At 43.3% G+C, this 27,983-nt stretch overlaps 1 protein-coding gene across 2 annotated transcripts in view; it reads left to right on the forward strand.

Annotated features, from left to right (window-relative positions):
• The window catches only part of MTCL1 (microtubule crosslinking factor 1), a 201,181-nt gene that overhangs the window by 146,190 nt on the left and 27,008 nt on the right, over positions 1–27,983 (forward strand). For both annotated transcript variants that reach the window (XM_075532530.1, XM_075532531.1), the window contains 2 exons: positions 12,619–12,786; positions 15,292–15,546. In XM_075532530.1, the coding sequence (XP_075388645.1) occupies positions 12,619–12,786; positions 15,292–15,546 (423 nt within the window). The remainder of the gene's footprint in view (positions 1–12,618; positions 12,787–15,291; positions 15,547–27,983) is intronic.

Genomic DNA, 27,983 nt, shown 5'->3' on the forward strand with positions numbered 1-27,983 from the left:
TATTTTAATGATCTGCTTTTGCCTCTCCCCTTCTCGCAACATTCATTTTTAGCTATTGGCCTTGAAAAGAGATTGGGGCTGGCAGGGAAGGGTCCAGGGCTTCAGAATCAGGTCTTCTTGAAATGGCGTCAGTCTGTGTGGCTGGCAGTTAAGGGGATGGCAACATACCTTGGAAGCCTGTGTGCCTTTCGTGCAGGGACAGAAGATTAAAGAGCTTTACTGTAAGTGGCAGCTGTTTTACTAAGCTTTAGGAAGTTGGTCTCTCATGTCATGGCACAGTCATGAGATAGACCATTTGAACGCAAGAGCAAGAATACATGTCTCACATATCCGGAAGCCCTTATCAATAGAGGTAAGCCCTTATCAATCAGTTGCTGTCAAGGCAACTCCAACTCATGGCAACTCCCTGTGTGTGTCAGAGTAGTACTGTGCTTCATGAGATTCTCAGTGGGTGATTTTTAGAAGTCGATCATTAGGTCTTTCTTCTGAGGCACCTCTGAGTGGACTTGAACTACCAAGCTTGTGATTAGCAGCTAAGCACGTTTATCATTCGCACCCCCCAGGAACTCCTGGTCCCTCTTCAGAAACTCTGAAACCTCGTAAGGTGATAAGCAGAATGGGAAATGCGGCAGACCTTCTTTCCCAACAATAAATTCACAAGTAACAGAGTTTGAAAGGCCTTGCTCTTTGTTTTGTATCACATTGAACAATCTCACAATTGAACACAGAAAATGGCAACATTTATCAAGCCCAAAGAGATTTTAAATACACACACACACATGTATATTCTTCTCCAGTACAATAAGTACATTCATTGCCCAGCAATCTGCAAGAGCAGAGCTGAAACAACCACCAGCCTGTTGTGTATTTCTCACTGATCACCAAGACACTTGCTGCTTATTGCCTGATAGTTTTGAAGCCACTGTTCAAAAAGCCATTGGAGCATTTTAAAAATTTATTAGTAATTGGTGCAATGCTTTTTAAAAACCACACGATAGTTAATAATGCAGGAATCAAGGCCCAGTGGTTGCAACAGCTAGTTTTCCCAGTGTTTAATAAATTTATTAAAGGAGAAGGTACATTTTTATTCAGTAGCATGAACAGCAAGTATCAATATTGGTATCCTAATACAGATGTTATAACAAGAACTTAAGTGAATGGAAAACCATCGACTTCCAGCCTAAGCCAGGGTCCTGTCTCAAGACTCAGTCAACTCCCCTTGGGCCTTTTAAGACATGTGCACGCTTCCCTACAATGGTCCTGCTGTCAGGAACTGCTCCCTAAGCCAGCTTTAGCCTCCTCATGCTCTTGACTTACTGGACTTGGGCTCACCTAGCAGCACCCACGTTGCTCATCCAAGTTGCAAACTCTTAAGGAAAGACTGGCTTTATATATCAGGATTGTGAATCTTGTGGTGGTGGTTTTATTTTTACTGAGAAAGCTTCTTTCTTCTAAACCCTAGGTAGTAATCACATTTCCATTTTTCATGTTGTAGTAGGTTTATATTTTAGATCCTGGTTCTGCACTTCTGCAACTTTATAATTTGACCTTTAAGATATGCTAATCTATCGAAGAAACCAGACCAGAGTTTTCGATAATTGTTTTTCGTCAGGTGCCATCCGGTCAGTTCGGACCCATGGCGATCTTATGCACAACAGAACGAGATACCGCCAGGTCCTGCACCGTCCTCACAATTGTTCTGTTGCGTGCGTCAACTCCCTCCTTGCAGCCATGGTGTCAATCCCTCTCCTTGAGGGCTTTCTTCTCTTTTTCACTGTCCCTCTACTCTAACAAATATGCTGTCCTTCTCCAGGGACTGGTCTCGCATGATAACATGTCCAAAATATGTAAGACAAAGTCTTGCCATCCTTGCCTCTAAGGAGCTCTCTGGCCATATGTCTTCCAAGAAAGATCGGTTGGTCTTTTTAGCAGTCCATGATATTTTCAATATTCTTCTCCAGCGCCACAAGTCAAATGCATTGATTCTCCTTTGGTCTTCCTTGTTCAATGTCCAACTTTCATGTGCATCTGAGGCAAATGAAAACTCTATGGCGAGGGTCCCTGCTTCCTTGATCTTCAAAGTAACACCCTGCTTTTCAATAGTCTGAAGAGGTCTTGCACAGCAGATTTAACTAATTCAATGCATCTTTTTATCTCAACTGCTGCTTCCATGAACATTGATTGTGGATTGAAGCTAGACAAAATTCTTGATAACTTAAACCTTTTCTCCATTTATCACGATGCTTCCTGTTGGTCCAGCTGTGAGGATTTTGCTCTTCTTTCTCTCTCAGAGCTGCTGGTGGCTTCAAACCACCGACCTTCCGGTTAGCAGAGTGCTAAACCACTCTGCCACCAGGGCTAGGATTCTGCCATTCTTGACACTGAATTGTCATCCACACTGAAAGCTGCAATCCGTGGTCTTCATCAGCAAGGGCTTCAAGTCCTCCTCACTCTCAGCAAGCAGGTTGTATCAGCTTCATATCACAGCATGTTAATTAGCCTTCCTCTGATCCTGATGCCCCATTCTTCTTCATACATTCCACTTCTCTGATGACTTGCTCAGCATGCCAACTGAAAAATTATGGTGAGTAGATACAACCTTGATGCACACCTCTGAGGATTTTAAACCATGCATCATTCCCTCGTTCTGTTAGCACATTGCCTCTTGAGGCACGCACAGGTTCTGCGTGAGCCCAATGAAATGTTCTGAATTTCCCTTTATTCGCAAGGCCATCCATGGTTTGTTATAAACTGCACAGTCTAATGCCTTGGCATAGTCAATAAAACGCAAGTAAACATCTTTATGTTTTCACCCAAGGCCCATTTGACATCAGCAGTGGTATCCCTTGTTCCACATTCTCTTCTGAATGCAGCCTGTACCGCTCTGAGAGCCCCCTGGCAGAGTAAAGAGAGATGAGGTGTCACGTTATGCTAAGCGCGGATGGAGAAACTGGGTGCAAATTACTGTGTCCCCTCACGTTTAGCCTTACTATCCATCCTCTGGTATGACCATACATTCTAAGACATTTACTCTGCCGGGGGCTCTCAGAGCGGTACAGGCTGCAGGCAGAAGAGAATGTGGAACAAGGGATACCACTGCTGACACGTCTCCTTTCTGTAACCTGCTTAAAAATTCATTCTTTGCAGGAATCGTGAACCCGGACAAATGAAGTTCACCTTTCCTCACACCTTCTAGCACTTACTGCAGACTTTCACGTTTAGCTTTGCTTTCTTTCCCAATTCTGGCAGAGCCAGCCATTCTACTTTCCAGTCACCACTTTAACGAACACCGTTCATTCTGCTATCATGTAAGCCTGCCTGGTTGGCCCGTTTGTCAACAGGATTGGGTAGGATAGTGAAGAACACAGTATAATGGTTGGGAACAATGGGATGAATAGGCAAGACAGTAGAGTTGATGGCTTGAAAACAGTAGTTCTCAAGCTGTGGGTCGCGACCCCTTTGGGAGGTGAACAACCTTTTCACAGGGTTACCCGATTCATAACAATAACAAAATTACAGTTATGAAGTAACAACAAAACTAATGTTATGGTTGGGGGGGTGACCACAGCATGAGAAACTGTAGTAAAGGGTCGTGGCATTAGGAAGGTTGAGGAGCACTGCTTTCAAACCTTTAACAAGTCTGCAGCTGCCATCGAGTTTGATGATATGCAGAATCTGTGTATTGTAGGGAGAGTAAGTTGGCCTCAACAGGCCCATCTTAAGGAGTTTTGAGATTATAGAGTTAAGGCTTTTTAAGTGTCGGAGGCCGATAGGGTACTGAGGCGTGTTGGGAAATTTCAAAGAGTATTTTAACCTAATGTAAATAGTCTGATGATTCAAAGCAACCAAAGTGACAGCCCACCCATGGGTTAACCTGAGCAGGTGGTAGAGGGAAAAAATCAGTGGGGAGTGTTGAGGCACTAGAGTTATTTGGGGGTGTCGGGGAGTGAAGGCAGGCAGAGTGTCTGTCACTGCTTGTAAGAGAAGTAACAGGTCTGGAGGTTGTGAGTTGTCTGCCAATTGCATACGTATTACTGTTTTGAATTTAGTAAGACTATCTCTGCCCAGTCAGGGGATGAAGCAATGTGGAACGATTAGAAGCTGGTGTGAGAAATGTGCTGAATACAGGTTATATGAAGGTGTTTGTGTCGTGAATGACTGCTATACTTATGACTCCTGGAAAAGTGGTGGGTGCTAAAGAAGTGTGTCAGAAATGTGTACATAATGTAGACTATGCGGCAAGGAAAGAATGGGCTTACCTGAGGTGACAATCGTTACCCTGGGCAGGAGACGTGGGTGGTCTCCACGGGCCTCAGACCTCCATATCCAAGCCAAGCATCTTTGAGCAGCTTAGTCTGGGGTGAGGTAGTCATTTCACCAGTGACCTTTTTATCCACAGTATGGGCATGGCTTTGTGTGTGGGGGGGTCTCTCTCTCCCTCCCTCTCTCTCCTGCTCCCTGTGCTGCTCAGAGAGAGCACTGAAGCAATACGTCTGCCTTTTCAGGAACCCCTTTGGGAGGTGTGGATGCTGGTCGACCCCATTGGCTGATGACCCCATTCACCTGGCCTAGATGAGCCAATCCAGGTGTAAAGCCCACCTAGGTATACCACCCCTTCCTGGCCAGAGGCTGGAACCTAGCATTTCTTTGCAGCTCATTTAGTTTGCTTGCATCTCTGTTGTAGAAAACTGTGAAGCTGCACTGAGAAAGCCTTGTCATGGAGTCAGATTGTGAACTGAAAAGGGATTGAAGTAAAGTAGTGCCATCTGGTGTTAAGAGGTCCATTTTAGTGTATTTAGGAAAAACCTCTGACAGACATATTAGGAATTGGGCAGGGTTTTCATCCCTATTTTGGATGATTTCTCTCATTTTTTCATAATTCACTGCCTTATTCGTGGTTTTCTGCAGGCTCTCAATGAGATAAATAATCATCTCCTCTTGGAAAGTGCAGTCCTTATGGCCAATTTGATAAGTCCAGTTAGGGTTCTGCCAGGGGACTGCATCGAAGCCCAATGATTTATTCCTGTTTTTGGACATGAACTTCATCACCTCTCTGTTAAGCAGCGATCAGACTTTCTCCTTATCTTCGGGAGTTAAAGTAGTTATTAAAATTATACAGTACCATGCCAAGTAAGATCATAACCTCAAGGAGATATTTTAATTTTTTAATGTAAGTGTCTGGGTCAGAAGAAAAACATCTCAGATGCTCAGCCAAATTTGCTCTGGCTATTTCACCGAGAGGACTGACGGAAGCAGGGTTTGAAAGAGGTATTAAGGAGTTAATACCTTAGAAAAGGCTTCTGAGCCCAGAGCAGCAGACCTGGAACTGGCAGGGGGGCGGGGGGAGGGGGGAAATGCTGCAGGCTGGGAAGAGGTGTCAGGTTGCTTGGAAGCTGGCAGCTGATGGGAGGGGAATGTGTGATGGAGTAGGAGGAGGGGGAGGCATTGACGGCATAGAGTTGGTATGGAATATCACGGAAGATGGCCCAGGTGGGAGCAGGGAAGAGAGAAGAAATACTGCAGGGGTACATTTTGTTGGGGCTTAGAATACAACCCATGATAGAGGGTGGGAGTGAGTATTTAAGTTCCGGAGACAAGACCTTCAAAGAGCCTTCCCTTTTAATTCATTAACCCTGAATCCCGTGAGGGGAGAAGTGGGAATAGCAAAATGGTAAGGCATCCCTTCCTGATCGCCACCCCCGCCCCCAACCCTGCACCCCAAGCCCAAAAGCAAGAGAGCCTTAGCACTTAGGATTTCCCAGGCGGGGGCTCTTTAAGGCCAGAAGAACAAATGGTCGAGATAGAGAAGTTAAAAATTCACCCTCACCTAGCTTTTGTGTAGTTGGAAGATTTCTAATAGCAGTTGCAGAGGTCTCTAAGAAATTCACGTCCATGGGTCTGGGAAGAGGCGGCCAGGGAAGCGGCTTAAAAAACGAGGTTAATGCCTGAGAGAGTTTAATGCCGAAGCAGTTCTGGCCATAATTCCCTCTCCCGGAATAAAAGAAAACCTGGAGCTTGGGTTTCTATTAACATATTCTATCAGTTAACGACCTGCTCCTGTGTTTAGACTGGAATAGAGTAAAGGGGGCAGGGTGAGGGGAGATTGGAAGACAGTGGAGAGAAGGGAGGAAGAGATAAAGGGACGTGTGGCCACATGAGAAGGTGAACAGGACCACAGAGAGAGAACAAAGGAATCCCGTTTTAATAAACTTTGGGGACAGAAATAAATTAATATGTCTAAGGAGCCCACGCTTCCCCCTATTGGCTATGGCACCAGCGGAAGGGTGAAGAGATGAGGGACTATTATGTGAGACCTCAGGAGATAAGGTGTCATCTTAGGCCCCCGCAGGGATGGAGAAGGGGTTAGAGATGTTGGCTATGGCTGAGAACCGTAGAGTCCTGCTGGACCCTTTATCTCTGTTCTAATTGCGGCAGGACTCTCCACCCAATGTTGCTTCCCGAAGTTACACCTGATTCAAACACAGAGCTCAAACTCACTACCACTGAGTCAATACTGACTCATAGCAATCCTATAGGACAGGAGAGAATTGGCCCTGTGAGTTTCCAAGACTGTATCTCTTTATGGGAGTAGAAAATCCTGTCTTTTCCTGAGGAGCTGCTGGTGGTTGGGAACTCCTGACCGTTCAGAATGCAGCCACTGAGCCACCAGCTGTGCAGTTTGTGAAATATTTTTCAGAGTGCATAAGAAAGCCCTAAACCTCACTAATAAGAGTTTCACCTTGTTTTCCCATCTGATCACTTGGTTTTCATCAGACCTGCCCTGCTTTCTTTGAAGCTGTTGGGCTAATAACTGTTTATCACTTACCAAATGTATGTCTCATTATTTCTTTCACACATCCATATTTGTCCTTGAGAAGTTCCCAAGTACAGAGGCCTAGTGACCAAGATCACACTGGAATATAGCAAACCAGAGAGCAAATGGCTGTGCGATTTCCGTGCACCTCTGCCCAGAGTATATTTCAATAGCTGTTCCTCCAGGGCTCGTTGTCTTTATCTAGGGTGGGGGGCAGGCATGATAATGACCCAAGCAAAGAATCTTTAAATAGAATGTAACAAGGAAGGTAGAATGACAGTAACAGATTTCGTTTTTTAATGTTCCTGGATGTTCAGCTATATCATTTCTGGTTAATATAACAGAAAGGACATGTCCCATGACTCCTCCTGATAGCGAGGTTTTCTTATGGAACATTGCATGAGGTATCCCTTGTAAATGCATTAACTAAGAAATATGTATGTGTGTGTTGATGGTGGGAGCAGCTGCTATAACATTCTGGAATTTCCCTTCATTATGTCTAAGAGCCTGGCTAATGAGCAGGTGGAAGCCCTCACCTCTATTTGAGATGGACTCTTTGTGGACCAGACTATAGCCACAGGACCATGTATACTTCCAATTGCAGATAAACCCATCTCCAAAGCCTCTGGCTATCTTGATACTGGAGCACCTTTACAGAGTTATCATTTCACCTGATGCTGCACATGTCTTGAAAGTCCTCTTAGGTTACAAGGATCCACATGTGACCTCCTCCCTGGGGGACGGACAACAGAAAAGGGAATGAAGGGAGATGTCGGACAGGGAAATATATGACAAAATTATATTTTATAAATTATCAAGGGTTCATGAGGGAGGGGGGAAATGAGGAGCTGATGCCAGAGGGTTAGGTGGAGAGCAAATGTTTTGAGAATGATGAGGGCAATGAATGTACAAATGTGCTTTACACAATTGATGTATGTATGCATTACGATAAGAGTTGTATGAACCCCTAATAAAATGGTTAAAAAAAGAAAGTCTTCTTAGGAAAGAAATATTTGGAAAGTGTCTGGCACTTTATCACAGATATCTTGGTATTTCACTTTATTTATTTATTTATTTATTAACAACTTATTAGGGGCTCATACAACTCTTATCACAGTCCATACATATACATACATCAATTGTATAAAGCACATCCATACATTCCCTGCCCCAATCATTCTCAAAGCATTTGCTCTCCACTTAAACCCTTTGCATCAGGTCCTCTTTTTTTCCTCTCCCTCCCCTCTCCCTATTTTACTTTTTTTATAAACTTCTTTATTATTTTCTATTAATAAAATTTATTATATACATGAATTGAGGTTGGATTGGATGATGCCAACTGCCAAAAAACCAACCAACTGATAGATGAAGATTTTGAAAAGTGGACTTTTAGGTGACTGTGTTAGACAGGGTTCTCTAGATAAACAAAACCAGCACACTAATAATTTTATATATATTTAGATAGATAACATAAGAAGTAAACAATCTATAAAGCAGTACAAATGGCTCTGTGCAACTCACTCCCATGAGACACTGGCAGTCCTTCAAGTCTTGAGGGCCACCAGGCAGTCCTCTGTAGAGCAATTCAGGCTACCCAGGCACAGGCAGCAAACAGCAAGGCAGGTCACCAACAGTCAGTCAGATGACAGGGTCCAACAGTTCCCAGCTCAAGAGATGTACATTCCAATGGTGTGGCGAAGCAGGTCCTGAAGGAACCTCAAACTACAGCGACACAGTTCACGGGTTAGGTGTCCCACAGGTAGTGTAGCTTGCAAATGGAGGCACAGAACAAATAAGGCAGCTGCACATGGGTCAGATGATCAGAGAGAGAGAGAGAGAGAGAGAGAGAGAGAGAGGTGAGGCTCACTGAGCTATTTATCTCTCCACCCTTCAACCATTCTCACATGTGCTCATTGGCCATATTGGCACAACAAACCTACCTTCACAGTGACATATACCTATACTTACAAATATATAAATAAATGTATTTATGTATGGCTAGGCCTTGGCACAGCATTTTCAGAGAACTCTATATCCAAGGTGGCTCTTCAGTTTAAAAGACCTCCACAGGGACCAGAGTCTTCGTTTGATTCTCGACTTGATTCAGACCATCTATTTCTAAAGAACAAAGCCCAACAAGAGCCACCACAGTGCAAAACGGAGAGAGTGGTGTCTTGTCAGCACTCTGTCGGATGCCCTACTGTTGTTGTTTCCCTCAATGCAGGGGCAAAATTAGATAAGATTCGGTGACTTCTCTGAGGCAAAGAAGCAAAAATACAAAGGCAGAATGTAGTATCAGAGTTCAAATACCATAACCCGGTATGTCTGCCTGGAGGTGGGTATGTTAGTCTAGAGAAAAAAGTTCATGGGCACTCATACGTGTATAAGAAAGATCTCTATAGAAAGAGTAATTGTATATTAAGAAAACATCCCAGCCTAGTCCAGATCAAGTCCATAAGTCTGATATTAATCCACATGTATGTTACCAGTTTATAAATTCCTCTTCAGACTCACAAAACAAATGCAATGATGCCAAATGCAGAAAGATCACAGGCCAGTGGGTAGAAAGTCTTGTGGATATATAGTGGTCGTGGAAGCATCTCAGGGCTGGCGTGGGTCTCTGCATGGCTTCTCCAGCTCAAGGGCTCTAGCATAGCTCTATGTGTCTTGTCAGCAGAGAGACAAAGCGGATTATGTATCCCGCCTCCAGGGACCAAGGCAGGAATTCCCAGAATCCTCAGGAGAAGTTCATGCCTACACAGAGGCCTCATTGGCTATGACCTGATCGACTGGCTAGACTCCACCCCTTCGCAAGTTGACAAGAGATTGTGTAACTGCCACAATGAGGCAGAGCTGGGTTGCAGGCATTGCTTAGCCACTTACTAACCAGCAGGTGTAGTACCAAGATAGTTCACTGCTCCAAGCGTTAGTTCTCTCCTCTGTAAAACAAATAGAGAAAATGTCCCAGTGAATGTGAACTGTCAGTGAGATAAAGTAGACAAATCATTTAGCACATGCCCAGGTTGGAAACAATATTACCATGATTTTTTAATGTATAAGTTGCTTAGCTGCATCATGCCCATCTTCCTGCTGTCCTCTCATGTCCGTGTCTGGCTTCCTACTATACCAGTCACTTCATTGAGCGGTTATAGTATTAAGCAATAGCACTTGATTCTTCAGGTTCTTTTGCTACCTATCACCCCAAAGCAATTTTGGAATGTATTTCATGATTAATACTACATCCAAGTTAGGTACTTTTACTCAAATGTACAGCAAAAGAAAAACCACTAAAGATTAATTTTATTTATTCTAATATCTGCTAATGCCAAAATGTTCTTCCAAAGAATCAAATATCAATCTGCAAAAAGGTATAATACCCTGCTCTCTGGAAGCACAAAGTCCTGATTTTAATCTCATTAGCATCAGCTTGGTGTCAGGGTTAAGAATGTGATGGGTTGACAACATATGTAACAGGATTCATAGAAAACTATTGGTTACATGTTTGAATTTATTATAGGGTTTTCTGCTTTGTCTTCAGTGAAAAATAGATGACCACCAAGACTGGATCTAAATCATTATTATTCTTTTTTGGTTCAAATTTTTTGTCTCAAAAGCTACTGAGATTTTTTTTCTTTTTTCATTTAAAAAGATAGATAACCCTTCAGAAATAGTAATAAAAGTAATGGCTTCCTGAGGGTATGGGAAAAGGTGGGCAAAGGTGAAGATAGGGAGCTGAGAGCACTGATGACTGTATAACCCCACTCGAGGGGAATGAACAGTAGGATTGTAAGTAAGTATTGGATGGTGTATGATATTGCAAAAATATAAGTAAGGGTTCCTGGGGGCCAGGACAGGGGTGGAGGAGATAAAGGGGAGTTGAAAGCGAGGAGTTCAAGAAGAAAGGAAACTGATTGTGGTCGCAAGTGTGTGATACTGCTTGATGAGATTGAACTACGGAATATTATGATATCTGTAAGAACTCCCAATATATACTCCCAATATATTGATTAAAAAGTAAAGTAAAAGCTACAGATGAAAACAGCAAATACATTTACCATAAAATAAACTTAATTTTTCAGCCAACTAATTCTGAAAGATTGTTGTGGCCTCTTCTCACTCTTTTGTACTTACACAATCTTTATATTCTTGTGGTGTTTAAATCGCGTTTTAAACTATCTCATTTCTTACAGCTTCATACATTTCATGAGCACCTTTTGAATAACATTTATTTTTATTCAGGTGGTTGCAAACAGTGTGTAGAATTTTAGGACAGCTCCGTTCATGGTGAATGTCTCAAATGTTAACTGAACTGTATGCACTCTGACTACCTTTTGTCCTGATGTTCTTAACGTAAAAAGTGCATGTCAAGGTGAGAAAACTCAAAGAGCAACCAACAATGGTGAAAACAATGGGCTCTTCAGGAATAAATCTACTCGTATAGAATACTTTCTCATCTCTAATTCAACTTTATTCAATTCATCTATGTAAAGCACCTTAAATTCACCTTATGTCTGTTTATACCATGTCTGTATAGAAACATGGATGTGCTTTTAGTTGCTCAGCTAAATGATGTTTTAAGCTTGCACTGACCTTTGACCGAATTGAGAAGTGACAACTTGCAGTCTGTGAGAATCCCGTGCAGACCACAGCAGCTTGCTTCCCTCACAGAAGAGTTGGGAGTCCTGTCGTATGTTCCCACAGGAGAGGTGCTTTGCATCCCACAGGAGTCTGAGATTTGACCCCTCTTTCCTCATAAGAATACCAAGCCAGCATTGCCCTTGTGGTCTGCAGCACACCCGGGTTTGCTGTTCGTGCTCTCTGCTGGGCAGGAAGAGATGGCCTTGTATGACTTATCATCCAGGTGTCATCCTTGGATTGGTATATTTAATTCATTTGGACAAAACTTTCTGATACAATAGCCATGTGAAAATGTACCGAGATAGAAATCATGGTTGTGGCGTTCATCCTCAAAGGTCAAGCTTTAAAAGCTTTAAAATCCTTTTTAACTTAGCTATAAGCAGATTCCCTCTCACTCACTGCCGTCAAGTTGATACATTCTTCTGTACACCAGACATTTATTGCATGTAACAGTTAATGCTCTTAGCTGCTAACCAAAAGGTTGGAGATTCAAGTCCACCTAGAAATGTCTTTAAGGAAAGGCCTAGGGTGCACTTCTGGCAAACCAGCTGTTGAAATCCCTCGAGCAGAGTTCTACGCTGTCACACATGGAGTAGCCTAGAGTTTAGATCGGGTCACTGGCAAGCACTTTGGTTTGGGGTTTTTTTGAAGAACAAGTACAGATTAGATAATGACCACCCTCCATTTGTAAATTGGTAAGAGCTTAACAGCTGGCGCTGGAATGACAGCCTTGTGTGTAAGTTCATGTATACTGTTTGTTACAGCAGCACCGTGGCAGTTTCACTGTCAAACCTAGAGCCCTGGTCCTTGAAGTCATTCCAAGATTTCTAGCGGCCCTGCCTCTGAGGACCCATGACCTCTTACCTCCTCCCTTCCATTGTTGGGCTTTGGAACCCTCTGTTGTCCAGGTTCCCCCAAAGTCACTGCTTTCAAATATGGTGATTGGCAGCTGCAGTGGCTCCCCTCAGCCTCTTCCTGATTGAACAAGCCCTAGCAGTTGCTGCTGACCCCAATGCCCCCAAACGGGCACCTTACTGCAGATTTCCACCTACGTCACAGCCACTGCCACTGGTGGGTGAAGTAGCGCAATCCCATGTATCCTCTCATTTTCTGAGCAAAGAACACACTGCCGAGAGGCTTATAATCGGACCTCTGTGTTTTCCCAGCTGATGGAGAGCCAGCAGCTATTCGGTGCCCTCCGGGCCTTGCTGGAAGACTTCCGTGTGGAGCTTCGGGAGGACAAGCAGGCCCGGATACGGCTGCAGCAGGAGTATGCCAATGACAAGGCTGCTTGGGACATGGAGTGGGCCATGATCAGGTGCCACCTGGAACAGGTACCTCGCTACCAAGATGTTCCTCACTCACTGTCTGGAGGATGCCTACTTTAGTTCAGATGCCACCGTGCTGTTGCCCAACAGGAAGAAGGAGTCTCTTACACACCTCTGTTCTTCCCTTTTGTCCCCTCTCCAAAGTATGAACATCACATTTATCAAACAGCCTGATTAAGATAGCATTCCTCTCCCCACTCAAACACTGCCATCAAATCAATCCTGGCTCATGGTGACCCTAGTTCTGCCCATGGCTTTCGGGCTTCCCTTTACACATTTCCTCCAGAAAAGGTCTCATCTCACACCCTGCTCTTCCAGCAATAGGCTGCTATGCCTTGTGACTTGACACGGGGTGTGCAGGGGGGTGGCATTCAGTGCTGTTCTTATTCCGTGTCGGTCATAAGCAGGTACTGTATCTCTGGGTCTCAAGAGGGAGGATTTCTAAACAATTCTCTCCTCCCTCCCAGCTGCAGGATCTCTCTAGTGGTGTGGGCCTGGTTTGTATTCCTGCCCCTCCTGCAGGGTTAGAGGATCTTTTTCTCTCCCCTGCTCTGAACTACAGTGAGCATTCACCAGTGTCCTAGAGAAACAGGGTTTGCTTCCCTTTCCCAACAATGTAAGACATGTGTTCCCCGGGAAAGGCAGGAGAGAAGCAGCTGAGCAGAGCCTCATGACTTTTCTGAAGGGAGTTCTGTTTTCCTTCAGCCATGTACTAAGGGTTAGCTTTCTCAAAACACACCGTTTCTCCAGACTTTCTCCAGATCACCTGGTAAGATTCCTGAAGAAGAGCTTATTAGTAGGCAGAATGCCTCTTAGGTCCTTTCTGTGCAGCTTCTAGGCATTCTGTATTCTCAGCTAGCTCTGACTCAGCTTCAGCAATTCATTAAAGTTTTTAACTGAATTGTTCTTACTGGCATGTGTAGTCTCCAGCAGTGTATAATACAGGTAAGCGGTGCTTGTGTCCTGTACGCTTTAAGGCAGTTGTATCCTTAGAATGTGGGTTAGTCGGTTGCCCCTTTACCTCAGCTGTTAGATATCTATTCGAGAAGAGTTAGGGATTTGCAGATTGGTTGCACTGTGTTGTAAGGACGGGAGCAATGATCTCGCCGACTTTCTATCTGCTAAACTGGAAGCTATGAATTGTTTAGCAGGGGACTGATTAAGAGCAGTTACAGGAAAATGAAAGGAATGTAATTCTTTGGCCCGTCTTAGTACAGTAGTAGACGACTTTCCTTGAATATAAGAGCTATTTTATACCCGATGCTTTGGGAAGAACTGTTCATGATTCTCTCACCATTAATCTTCACAACATTTCTAGTTGCCAAAGATCACAGAACCAAAATTTGAACTCAGGATGGTTTTTCCATGTGCAATGCGGTTATTACCAATATTATTAGGGAAAATGACTGTTAATTTTATTCGTTAAATATTTATTGAAGACCACAGGGTTCTGTCACTGTTCTACTACTGGGCTATATGTAGGGCTAAGAATATAAGAACAGATGTGGTACTTATTCTCAGGTAGCTATAAAGCAAGAGATGGTGGGGACTTAGAATAGGAAAGCTTAGCCTGTAAGGAGTACTCCAACTCTCAGAGGGCTTACAGTTTAACGTTCTGTGAGTATATATGTATACTTCTTAACTGGGCCTTTTCAGTAAAATATGCTTATTTTTCTCTATATGGGATTGACCAAATCTTGGCTGTGGGAACCAGCCCAACAGAGTGGGTCTGAGGAGCAGCATGTGTGACTATGGAAGAGAAGAATAGTAGACAATGGAGCATACAAGGGATCTTTCCATTATTGGAATCGGGAGAACAAGGGCCAGTTTACTAACAGCATATGTAGTAAGGAGATATACAAACCTCCCTCAAGGCAAAGGGTGACTCGGAGATATCTATCACAACCTCTTTGGGGAGAACACTTCAAAGGAAGTGCCCGGCAGGTGACTGAGCAATGTTACAAATGGTGGCAATTGCTCTATAATAACATTAAACAGGGAATGTTTATAGAGATAAGCAGACACTTGGTGTCTGTGGGAAGTAACTTATCATTTTATAGAGGCTACATGTGAACAGCCTCTTTCCTAAAAAATATTTACATCTGGCTTCCTCTGAACTTATAGGAGAAGAGTGGGCACTTTGCCATAAGTACTGGGCAATGAAAGGACAAAGGAGAAGCTGACTCCTAGTGTGATGAGAACAAAGGGAGCTGGGTCTGCTTTTTAAAGATGGTCTTTTACAGCTGGTAGCAAAGAGCCAGTGCCTGGAGGATGATATTGGGTTTTGTCTCTAACTCAGAACTGTGAGAGTCCTCCGCACTAGAGCCAGTCTTCCACACCCTGTAGTTACAAGTGCAGAGATTGGGCTTGTTTTTTCATCCAGTTTCTTAGTTGCCCACACTTGGCTTAGCCACTTGTTCCAGAAAAAATATATAAATGTGTTAAGATTTTCTTTATGCACCATTGCAAGGGTTGTCAGGGTGAGTTCCTAAAGTCTTTTCTCCTTGACAGCTGGAGGAGAAGCCTGAGAAGAACTTAGGGGAGCCAGCTCCTTCCACTGACATCAAAGGGGCTTTGCGGAAGGAACGGGAGGCTCACAAGAAACTCCTTGCTGACAGTCATGGCCTAGTGATGGATCTGCGTTGGCAAATCCATCAGAGTGAGAAAAACTGGAGCCGCGAAAAGGTGGAACTTCTTGACCGCCTGGACAGAGATCGACAGGAGTGGGGACGGCAGAAGAAGGAACTTCTATGGAGGATAGAACAGGTATAAAAGCCCCGCAGGCAGCAGAGAGCAGGGCAGAGGGCGTGTGTAACTCATTGCCATTGAGTCGATTCTGACTCTAGCAACCCGGTATATAGGGTTTCTAAGACTATAATCCTTATGGGAGCAGATAGCCTCGTTTTCCACCCACAGAGCATCTGGTAGATTTGAACTGCCAATTTTGCAGTTAGCAATCCCATGGTTGTCACACAATGCCACCAGGGCTCTGAACCAGCCTGGAAATGAAGAACACTTAAGAAACAAAACATTAGAAACCAGGCTCCGTGAGTTCTGGCTTCATTGGTCTGGGTCCTGAGCCCAGACTTGTGCCCTTTCATTACACAGACTTTCTCACTTCAAAGTGTGTAGGCAACTGTCTTGGGGATGGGGGGGTGTTGGGCGAGGGAAGGAATGCAAAATGGTGGGGGGAAGTAACTTTTCAAAGGAATTTAAAGACGAAACTTGAAAACTGAGGTTATTTCAGGTCTTCTTCAGTGATGTCAGCTGCATTAGCAAGCTAACTTTTCCGTATGCCACTGACGATGTGGTCACAGTGGCTGCTCCAACTTGAATGGGATTGTTCAGTGGTAAAGAAACTGCTGACTTCAGTTGGGAGTCAGGCTGTCTGCTGCTGGTTGCAGCTGTTGTGGATAGTGCTGAGTTGTGATTCATCAGGGAGGTGGCTCATCCTCTTCGGCGCTAAACAAATGATTCAGAAAGCCCGGGAGCTGCGGGGGGGAGGGGGGAGGATAGGGGAAAGTAGCCCAGATAATCAGTCCGTGGATTGCATTGCAGTGGCTCCTGAGTGATGCACACCCTAGATTGTCACAGGAGGTCTGGGATTCCTCCCTGGCTAGATCATTACCTAGCATGCAGTTAATTTATTCTGGCCAGTCACGCTTTTGCATAAAGCCTCAGGGAAATTCATTAATCAACGAGACACTAGATTCGGGGGAAAATAACCTCATAATTCCATAGTAAGTATTGATTCTACCTGCAATTATGTGGGAGGCTTTTGAAAAATGTGCGCTGGTCTCCACAGATATTGTACCTGTTATGTAATGGTAAAGGTTAGTTTACGCATAATATGAGAGCCCGAGGGAAGGAAATTTAACGATGTGGTCAAGATAAAGAAGAAAGTAAAAGACTGAGTAACTTTCTTTGGCTTAGAAACCATTGAGAAGAAGAATGTTTTTGCCCTCCCCAAGTTCAATTATTCATAATGGAATCACCTTACCGATTTTTATATGACTACATTTAAAACTTCCTTAAATTCTATTAAAAGGAATGTTAGCTACTTCCTGTTTGGCTTATAAATGTAACACTGGGAAGAGTCTTCTATACTAACCTCTGTCATGTGCCTGAGCCCCACTACGTAGTTGGAAGTAATGTGGACGTTATTGGGGTAAAAGTAGCATGTGTCCTTATGAACATAATCACAAGCTTATCATGAATTTATCATAAACAACTGGAGTTAACCAGTATCACAAGTAATTTCAGGAAGAGCTTAATTTATGGTCTTCCCTCTCATTTCTTATATCCCTCCCACACCCCAACGGGCTGCCCTAGCCCCATCCATGACCCTATAGGGTCCCCTTTACTGATTTTCTGTAGTGACTTGTTGGTTTTCGCACAGGCTGCATTTTGATCGTCACATTTTAAGGTAAGCAAGTATTTAATATTTTGATTGTACTCTTGGGAATGCCTACCCAGAGTTCCTCTCTAACAAAGGAAGGCTGGGTTTTTTAATCATTTTAGTGGGAGTTCTTATAGCTCTTATCACCATCATACATATGACCATGGTGTCAAGCACCTTTGTTCATATGTTTCCATCATCATTTTCAAAACATTTTCTTTCTACTTGGGCCCTTGGTATCAGCTCATTTCCCCCATCCCCCCTCACTTACCCTCCCTTGCTCATGAACCCTGGATAATTTATCTTTTTTTTTTTTTCATGACTTACACCAACTGCTGTCTCCCTTCACCCATTTTTCTGTTGTCCATCCCCCTGGGAGGGGGCTATATGTGGATCATTGTGATCAGTTCTCCCTTTCTCCCTTCACCTTCCCCTTCCCCTCCTTGGTATTGCTACCCTTATTATTGCTCCTGAGAGGTTTATCTATCATGTGTTCCCTGTGTTGTGTGAGCTCTCATCTGTACCAGCATACATGATCTGGTCTAGCCAGATTTGTAAGGTAGCAATTGAATTGGGGTCACTAAAGTTGGGGGCAGGAAGCATTAAACAACTAGAGAAAAATTGTATGTTTCTTCGGTGCTGTACTGTACCCTGACTGGTTCATCTCTTCCTTGTAACCCTTTTGTGAGGGGATGTCCAATTGTCTTTGGGTTTTGGGTCTCTACTCCGCACTCCCCCTCATTCACATGGATATGTTTTTTTGTTTGTTTGTTCTGGGTCTTTGATGCCTGATACCTAATCCCATCAATACCTCATGAGCACATAGGCTGGTGTGCTTTATCCATGTGGGCTTTGTTGCTTCTCAGATAGATGGCCACTTGTTTATCTTCAAGCCTTTAAGACCCCAGTCACTATATCTTTTGATAGTCAGACACCAACAGCTTTCTTAGCCACATTTGCTTATACACCCATTTTCTCTTCAGTGATCGTGTCAGGGAAGGTGAGTGTCACAGGATGTCAGGTTATTAGAACTAAGTGTTCATGCATTGAGGGATTACTTGATTAGAGACCCAATGTCCATCTGCTACATTAATACTTAACATGCACACATAGATCTATTTCCATATCATTATATAAAAATATATTTACATATGTACATGCCTATATTTAGACCTCTATAAATGCCCTTTGTCTCCTAGTTCTTTCCTTTATTTCCTTTTACTTTCCTCATGTCCCACTATCATGTTTGGCCTTCATTCAGGTTTTAGTAATTCTTCTCGGGTACATTGCCATTGATCAAGCCCCACTAGGCATCCTACACCCTCCTAGCCATCAAGTTTAGATCACTTGTTATTCCCCTGTCCCTGGGGTTGTTACTACCCACTTCCTTTCCCCTGCCTCCCCTCTTGTGTCGCACCCCTCCCCCCGCACCCCTCCCCCCCTCAACCATTGGTCTCATTGTTTTCTCCTCTGGATTGTTTATCCCATCTATCTTATCTAGATAGATATGCAGAAACAACAATAATCCCCAAAACAAGACAGAGAAAATCCATATAACAAAAGAAAACAACAAAAAAAGAAAAGCCTATAAATAGTTCCAGTTCTGTTTGTTGAACTTTATGAGTGTTTTCCAGTTGAGTCTGATGGGGTGCCAGGCCCTGGCCACAAAGTCTTAATTTTGGTATTCCCAGGGACTTCATTGGTTTGCTCCCCTGCTGCTCTGTTGCAAGGAGAGCAACACCCCTTACCCCATGCCCCCACCCCTCACCCCCAGACCCCACACCCCGGGCGTTGTGGGGTCAGATCAGGCACAATTCCCATACTGTATCTTCAGTCCCCTTAGTGCTATGGGACAATGAGGGATGCCATTTCTTGTGGTGGGTCTGGCCCTATGGTCCTCTCTGTGCATTGGCTGCTCTGACCAGGAATGTCATTCTCGGGGATTGGTGGGCCAGGATGTGTTCCACTCTCTCTCCTTTCCTCTTCTTATGCTCCTGTGTGCTTTGATCAGACGTACCCCTCTCTCTGAGCTGTAGCTTCAATGCTGTCCTCTGAAGTACATTCTTTGAGGGAGGGAACTAGGGTCCACGTAGTTGGGATTGGGGCTGGCCCTGCAGACCTCTCTATTGTCTTGCTGCTTCACGTCTGTATGTTGCAATCACATCTTGGCGCAGCCTGGTTGAAGTCTGGTCCCTCTCTCCCTCTTCGGTGGAGATATAAACTATACCCTCCACTTGGGTGGGTTAGTGATTCAATCTTCAAGTAATTCATGCCCTAAGGTTGATCAGTTGACTGACTTTAAAACAATATTTTAGAAAGATAAGAGTGGTTAGGAGAAGTACTTTATGATTAAAATGTTTTGATTACAACATTTTTACAACATTACTTTTGAGCATGAGTGGTTATTTGCACATGAGTTTTAACCATTCACCTGTTGTAGTGAATCCCATGGTTTCTGTACAATGATTTCACTGCTGTTTAAAGAAGATGATTTATTACCAAATTAATTGATGCTTCAGAAATACGATTCTCTTTCAAAAATAAATCTAGTCTTTCACCTAAAGGTGTAACATTTTCAAGGAGTATATTACCAAAAAATGGTGCCAAATCTGGAAAGTTAAGTAAAGCAATTACAAGCATTTTCTGTAAGACAGAAAATTAGCTAATGTACGTATGTGTGTGTAGATATTTTCTTTTTAAAATCAGCTCTTGGGTTACTTGGTCATTTAACTAGAGCTACAAATGCCATGAATAAATAAAAATGTAGTTGGACATTCTTTATAAACGATTTGAGTGTATGCCTTCAAAATCTGACTACTTGGTAAGCCGTGAAACCTTGACTGTGACAGTCTAAGACAGACTGTGAGATAAAAGTGGTACTAAATCCATTGTCCACTTTCACAACACATGCCTCATGCTCATCCAGTGCAGTTGTACCCCCGCATGATGGCTGTGCCAGAAGGCATTTTATATGGTGATGGACTGAGGGACTTGCTGATGATAATGTAATACATCCCATCTTTTCTATCAATCCAGGTTGGATTGTATGGAGATACACTACATGTTCCCTCAGAATTGACAGGCATCTAAGACTGGGTTGGACTGTGTTTGCTGTGTTTAACAACACTAAAGGAAAGCTTATACTAAAGAGCTCCTTCCAGTAACTTCTTACCACAGTTGCCTTTGCGGCAGAAAGGCCCTTCTTCCACAACCTGTTTGCAGAATGCTCTTTTCTCTTTGGACCATTCTAAGTAAAGTGACACTGTTGCTGACTTATGGTTAGCTATATTATTTGAAATGTGAATCTTCTACTGTTTTTTTTTTTTTTGCCTTGAAAATTGTTCTACTGGAAGGTTCTAAATACAGTAGATGTTGACTCCTAGTTTGAGATGACCACCTTAGGAAAGGTTCCCATGCTCTACACACCCATTCTTATATAACCGCACCCCCAAAGGCATCTGCATTGCAGAGACCTGCCGCCAAAGCTCGTCTGATTCATTCTGAGGAAACCTAACACTTTCCAGCTTTCACGCGAGCTGCTCTTGGCCTCTGGGATCTATTTTTGAGCTCCTGCTTTCCCGATGAGAGCACACTTATTCCCAGCTCTCCTCTCTAGTCATTCCTGCTGCTGCTTCACGCACACTGTCAGCACATTGACAGCTTCGGATGCGATTCTTGCACTTTTAATTCCTTGCCCAAAATAGCTTGGAAATGATCATGTGTTGAGACTAAATTGTGCTGCCATTCATTAGATGAACATAATATAAAGTGTTCCTTTTCTTTAAGAAAGCATTGAGCATCTTTTAAAAACTGTGCCTTTGGCAAGGGGCGGCGGTTGGAAAGGATTCTGTTAAGACCTAGAGCAGTTATTTGCTCCCCAAGATGAGTGTGACTCTACCTCAGACACTAATGTTTAAACACCAGCCTCTTGAATGCGTATGCCCTCATCAACTCATCGCCACATGGTTAGTGACGACTCACTGCGACCCTGTAGTGCAGAAGAGAACTGCTCCCTAGGGTTTCTGAAGTTGTAATTTTTTTAACAGTTATATTGGCACATAACCGACATATCATACAATTCAGTCGTCCAAACATATCAAGAAGAATTGTATAATCATTACTACAATCCATTTTAGAACATTTTCTTTCTTTATCCGCCCCTAGATTAAATCGCCGTTAGAATGAGTTGTGTTACTACATTCAGTTCTAGTCTTCTCTCCCCCTTCAGACTTCATTGTTTACTCCTGAAATCCCCTCATCCTCCCCATCTCTTTATCCCCACCCCTCCATCCCGTTCAAACCCTTACATCAGTTATTATTTCTATGCATCCAATCCTTCTGTGCTTCAGAAACTGGTAAACCCAATAGGAACAATAAAGAACAGAAAGGAAAGCTGCTCAGAAGCAACATAGCCCACATGGAAGAAGCACACCAGCCTACATGAGCACGAGGTGCTGAAGGGATCAGTTATCAGACATCAAAGAACAAGAACTCATATCATTGTGTGCTCACCTTCCTCATACGATGGCTGAAGATAAATGGGTGCATAAGCAAATGTGATGAAGAAAACTGATGGTGCCCAGCTATGAAAAGATATAGCATCTGGGGTCTTAAAGGCTTGAGGGTAAACAAGCAGCCATCTAGCTCAGAAGCAACAAAGCCCACATGGAAGAAGCACACCAGCTTGTGCGATCACAAGGTGTCGAAGGGATCAGTTATCAGGCATCATAGAATGAAAAAAATAATATCATAGTGAATGAGGGGGGGCAGTGCAGTGTGGAGACCCAAAGCTCATTTATAGGCCACTGCACAACCCCTTACAGAAGGGTCTCGGGGAGAAGATGAGGCAGTCAGGGTGCAATGTAGCAACGATGAAACAAACAACTTTCCTCTAGTTCCTAAATGCTTCCCCCTGCCCCCCATTATCATGATCCGAATTCTACCTTACAAATCTGGCTAGACCAGAGGATTTACACTGGTACAGATAGGAACTGGAAACACAGGGAATCCAGGACAGATGATCCCTTCAGGACCTGTGGTGAGTGTGATGGTACTGGGATGGTGGAGGAAGGGTGGGTTGGAAAGGAGAAACTGATTACAAGGATCTACATATAACCCCCTCCCTGAGGGACAAACAATAGAAAAGTGGGTGAAGGGAGACATCAGACAGGGAAAGATATGACAAAATAATAATTTGTAAATTATCAAGCGTTCACGAAGAAGGTGGAGCGGGGAGGGAGGTGGCAAAAATGAGGAGCTGATGCCAGGGGCTTGGGTGGAGAGCAGATGTTTTGAGAATGATGAGGGCAATGAATGTACAAATGTGCTTTACACAGTTGGTGTATGTATGGATTTTAATAAGAGTGTATGAGCCCCTGATACAATGATTTTTAAAAAGAACAGAAATGAAATTAAATGGTAAGGATAAATCAGTAGTAATGTAAAAAAAAAAATGCAATGAGTGAAAAAGAAAAGCCTGGGAAGAAATGTGGCTACAGGGGATATACCATCCGTTTAATCTGACTCGATACTCTGCAGATGGGTTTTGGGCTCCCACTGTCTTCCCCAAATTGGGCATTCACAATTTTAGCTCCGAGAGTTTTCCCTTTGTCATATTTGAATTTTGTTATTGTCATCTTTGGATCACACAAACTGGTGTGCTAATTCCATGTGGGCTTAGTTGATTGCTCACTTAGATGGCTGCTTGTTTGAATACCAGCCTTTAAGACCCCAGACACTATTACAATTTTGATAGCAGGACACCATCTGCTCTCTTTCCGACACTTTGCTATAGCACCCTTGTCTTAAGTAATCATTTCATGTAGGCTAGTATTGAGTAAGGCCTTGGTACCAGAACTAACTCTTCTTGGAATGGGGCTAGAGTTAAGTAGGAACCTAAATCAATCCATTGTCCATGGAATATGCATGACTGAGGTTTACTTTGGCTGCTGTCTTATGACAGAATCAAACCCCATAGACCCCAACTACCCCAGCACCAAAAGCAAACCAACCAGCCAACAGAAAAGCAATCCAACAAAGGAAAAAAGAAGAAAAACCAAAGTCAGGACAACAAAAACCCATGGAACACAAGAGTGCAACATGGTCAGCCAGCCATCCCCCTGAGGTGTAAGGTGGTTGATTGCATCAATGGCATCACTTTTCCCAATGGCAAAGGACTCCGGACAGGAGGATGAGGTGTCTCTGTGAGTATTGAGCAACCTTGAGGTGTTGCTTTACACGGTTCAATCTCCCAGTCTGTTGAGCTCTGTTGACTTATGTATGGGGAAGTTTCCACAGGGAAACTTCCTGGATCAGTTCTTCCTAGTGCAGATCTCCCTACCCAACAGACCAAAGCCTGCCATGTCCCTGAGAGGGGGACGTCAAAGTACTAAATATATGGGTACCTACCAAGCCAGGGGTTCCCTCCCCAGTTCTATAACCACCATTTCCACAGGTGGCCAATCTCTGCTTCCTCTTCCACCCCAATACCCCAGTCTACAGTCCAAGGGTGCAGGCAACTTCGAGGCAGGGCTCAGTGCATTCAGCCGGACCTCTATGCTGACTTTCTGGGATAGCCTCTACTCTACTGCCTGCACAGCATAGCCAGTGGCCTGGTTCACCAAGGGTTGGTAGAAATGTATTTGTAGAACCTACCCAGGAACATAAAATCTGGCCCATTGTCCCTCTAGGTTCCCTACAATCATTGTTTAGCACCTCTTCCCAATGTGAGGTTATTTCTCCCCAGTCATCCACCATACTTACCAACAGAACTATCAGCATCTCCTCCAAAATGTGGATGCTCCCATATGCCTGGTCTGAGATTGGTTTTCCAGCAAGGATCTCCTTCCATTCTTATGAGGGGGGTTGTCGTTGATGTGCCCCAGCCTTGTCTCGATGTTTTATAGCCTCAAGTGGATGGTCATTTCCCATTTCCCACCTTTTGAAGGAGTGACCCAGATAATGTGAGGTCTCCTGCAAGTGGGCTCTTGTGAGGTGTGCAAGAGGGAAGTGATATCTGATTCATGGCCAGTAGGTAGAGTTCTCCCCTGTTGTTCAGAAATTGGTTCCTAAGATTTGTTTAATTGATGTTCCTTCTTATATTACTAGACTCATACCATATTTGTCCTTTTGTGATTGACTCACTTCACTCAGCATAATGGTTTCCAGGTCCTTCCATGTCATGTGGTGTTTCGTGTTTCATCACTATTTTTCAGGCATGCATAGTATTCCATTGTGTATGCACTATAGTTTCTTTGTTGTGTCTTCCACTCTTGGGCATTTGGGCTGTTTCCAGTGTCTTCTTATTGTGAACTGGGCTGCTATGAGAGCATACATGCACTTGCGTTGTGTCTCCAATTTTGTAGGGTGTATTCCTAATAGTGCTATTGCTGGATTGTATGGGATTTTAATTCACAGTTGCTTTAAGTATTGACATTGTTTTCTGCAGTGGCTATATGTATTTACAAGCCCACCAACAGAGTATATGAGTTCCAATCTTGCCATATCCTCTCCAGCATTTGTTGTTTTCTGGTGTTTTCTTGTTTGTTTTTAATATAGGCTAGCATTGTGGATACAAAATGGCAACTCATTGTGGTTTTAATTTGCATGTCACTGATGGCTAATGACCATTAGCGTTTTTTTTTTAAAACATTTTATTAGGGGCTCATACAACTCTTATCGCAATCCATACATATACATACATCAATTGTATAAAGCACATCTGTACATTCTTTGCCCTAATCATTTTCTCTTTTTTTTCCTTTTCTTTTTTTACATTTTATTAGGGGCTCATACAACTCTTATCACAATCCATACATATACATACATCAATTGTATAAAGCACATCCGCACATTCCCTGCCCCAATCATTCTCAAAGCATTTGCTCTCCACTTAAGCCCTTTGCATCAGGTCCTCTTTTTTTCCCCCTCCCTCCCCGCTCCCCCTTCCCTCATGTGCCCTTGGTAATTTATACATTGTTATTTTGTCATATCTTGCCCTATCCGGAGTCTCCCTTCCCCCCCTTCTCTGCCGTCCATCTCCCAGGGAGGAGGTCACATGTGGATCCTTGTAATCAGCTCCCCATTTCCAAACCACTCACCCTCCACTCTCCCAGCATCGCCCCTCACACCCTTGGTCCTGAAGGTATCATCCACCCTGGATTCCCTGTGCCTCCAGCCCCCATATGCACCCAGTGTACAACCTCTGCCCTATCCAGTCCTGCAAGGTAGAATTTGGATCATGGTAGCATCCAGGATCTGGGGGAAAGCTGTGTTCTTCATCAGTACTACCTCGCACCCTGACTGACCCATCTCCTCTCCTAAACCCCTCTATGAGGGGATCTCCATTGGCCAACACTTGGGCCTTGGGTCTCCACTCTGCACTTCCCCCTTCATTCATTATGGTAGGTATATATATATATATATACACACACACACATATATATATATATACATAACTTTTTTTTTTGCTTGATGCCTTACACCTGGTCCCTTTGGCACTTCATGATCGCACTGGCCGGTGTGCTTCTTCCATGTGGGCTTTTTTACTTCTGAGCTAGATGGCCGCTTGTTCACCTTCAAGCCTTTAAGACCCCAGACACTATCTCTTTTGATAGCCGGGCACCATCAGCTTCCTTCGCCACATTTGCTTATGCACCCATTTGTCTTCAGCGATGCTATCATGGAGGTGTGCAGCCAATGATATGATTTTTTGTTCTTTGATGCCTGATAACTGATCCCTTCGGGACCACGTGATCACACAGGCTGGTGTGTTCTTCCATGTGGGCTTTGTTTCTTCTGAGCTAGGTGGCCGCTTGTTTATCTTCAAGCCTTTAAGACCCCAGTCACTATCTCTTTTGATAGCCGACCATCATCAGCTTTCTTCACCACATTTACTTGTTCACCCACTTTGGCTTCAGCAGTTCCATTAGCGTTTTTCATATGTTTGTTAGCCATTTGTACTTCATTTTAGGTGAACTCTGTTCATACCTTTTTCTCATTTCTTAATTGGGTCTCTTATTATTTTCTTTTTTTTTCTCTTTTCTTCTTTTACATTTTATTAGGGACTCCAACAACTCTTACCACAATCCATACATATACGTACATCAATTGTATAAAGCACATCCATACATTCCCTGCCCCAATCATTCTCAAGGCATTTGCTCTCCACTCTTATTATTTTCTCATTGAACTGTTGGAGAGTTCTGTATGTTTTGGTAATTAGCCCTTCTTCTGTGTCATTGGTAAAATTATTTTGCTCTTTGTCGAATGTGTCATTGGTAAAATTATTTTCCCCAATATGTGGGCTCTCCTTTCACTCTCTTTGATGTGCATATATAATGTAATTTCAGCGTGTCCCAGTCATCTATCTTGTGTTCTACTGAGTATGCCTCCCCCATTACACTTGGTAGTCTATGTACGCCCTGCAATAGGGCCCTTAAGTTTGTTCCAGCCTTCTCCTTGATGAACCTGAGAGCTTCAGGTTTATAGTTAGGTCTTTAATCCATCTTCAGTTCATTTTTGTGCATGGGGAAAGGTATGGGTCTTGTTTCAATCTTCTGCATATAGAAATCCAGTTTGTCCAACACCATTTGTTGAAGAGGCTGTCTTTCTCCCATTGGATCTTTCTAGGTCCTTTATCAAAGATGAGCTGGCTGGAGGCTGATGCATTTATATCTACATCGTCTGTTCTGATCCATTGCTCTTTGTATCTCTTGTTATATCTTTTTATAGCTGGGCACCATCAGCTTTCTTCATCACATTTGTTTATTTACCCACTTGGTCTTAAGTGATTGTGTTAGGAAGGTGTGCATCATGGAAGGCCAGTTTAATAGAACAAAGTATTCTTGCATTGAGGGAGTACTTGAGTGGAGGCCCAATGAACATCTGCTAGCAGGTTGTTCCTTTTAATTGTGTCCCACATTGTTCTCAATCTTTTCTTGGTCTCGTGCATTTTTGTTATTCTTCTTTGAGGTTGGACTCTGTAGACTTGTCTTTCAGCTCACTAATTCAGGCTTCCATACCTTCCATTCTGTTTGTCTGTTCTTTTATAGTGCCGTGCTTTTCCTATATGGTGTTGTTTAATTCTGATATTGTAGTGTTTGGTTTTTGTGTTTCTTTTTGTTTTTCTTTTATAGCATGTAGTGAGGTTACGAGCCTTCCTATGGTTTCACTTTGTCTCTCAGACTCTTCCTTCAACTGTTACATGATGCAATCACCATGCTTTTAAATTACTTTTTTTGGTAAATCCATAGCCTTTTCAATTTCAGGCATTACATTTAGGTCTGGTGGAAATTGGATTATGTTTCTTTTCTTATTTTTTGTGTGTGCTTCTTTTGTTTCTTGACTTCTGGACGTTGCCATTTGGGGTGTTAGGGAGCGGTTCATTCTGTTTGGTTGTACAGTAGAGGGGTTATAAACAGTTTGTGGTAAGTATTTGGAGAACAGCGTTAGATGAGATTTTAGGGAGCAGTCAGACTAGGGTTGATGCGTTAGCAGAGTGAGAGAGAAAGGCATAGTAAGTAAAGAAATGGAAAGTGTTGGGTGCTGTTATTTGGAAGGTTAAAGGAATGGAGATTAGACTAAAAAATGCCTGCTTTGCAGCGATGCGGGAATGGGCACTAAAATTTGAAAAGAAAAAAAAGCCAAAGATTAAGGACTGTGCTGAGCTGTACCTCAGGGCAGGTGGGTTAGTTTTGCTGAGTTGGTCTGGAGCCGCACGATCGTGTGAATAATAGGTCTGTCTATTCACTATTTACACCCGTTCCAGGCTGCTGTATAGATTTCTCCTCATGAGGTTCACTAA

The sequence above is a fragment of the Tenrec ecaudatus genome, chromosome 15 (assembly GCF_050624435.1).
Source record: "Tenrec ecaudatus isolate mTenEca1 chromosome 15, mTenEca1.hap1, whole genome shotgun sequence".
Taxonomy (NCBI): Eukaryota; Metazoa; Chordata; class Mammalia; order Afrosoricida; family Tenrecidae; genus Tenrec; species Tenrec ecaudatus.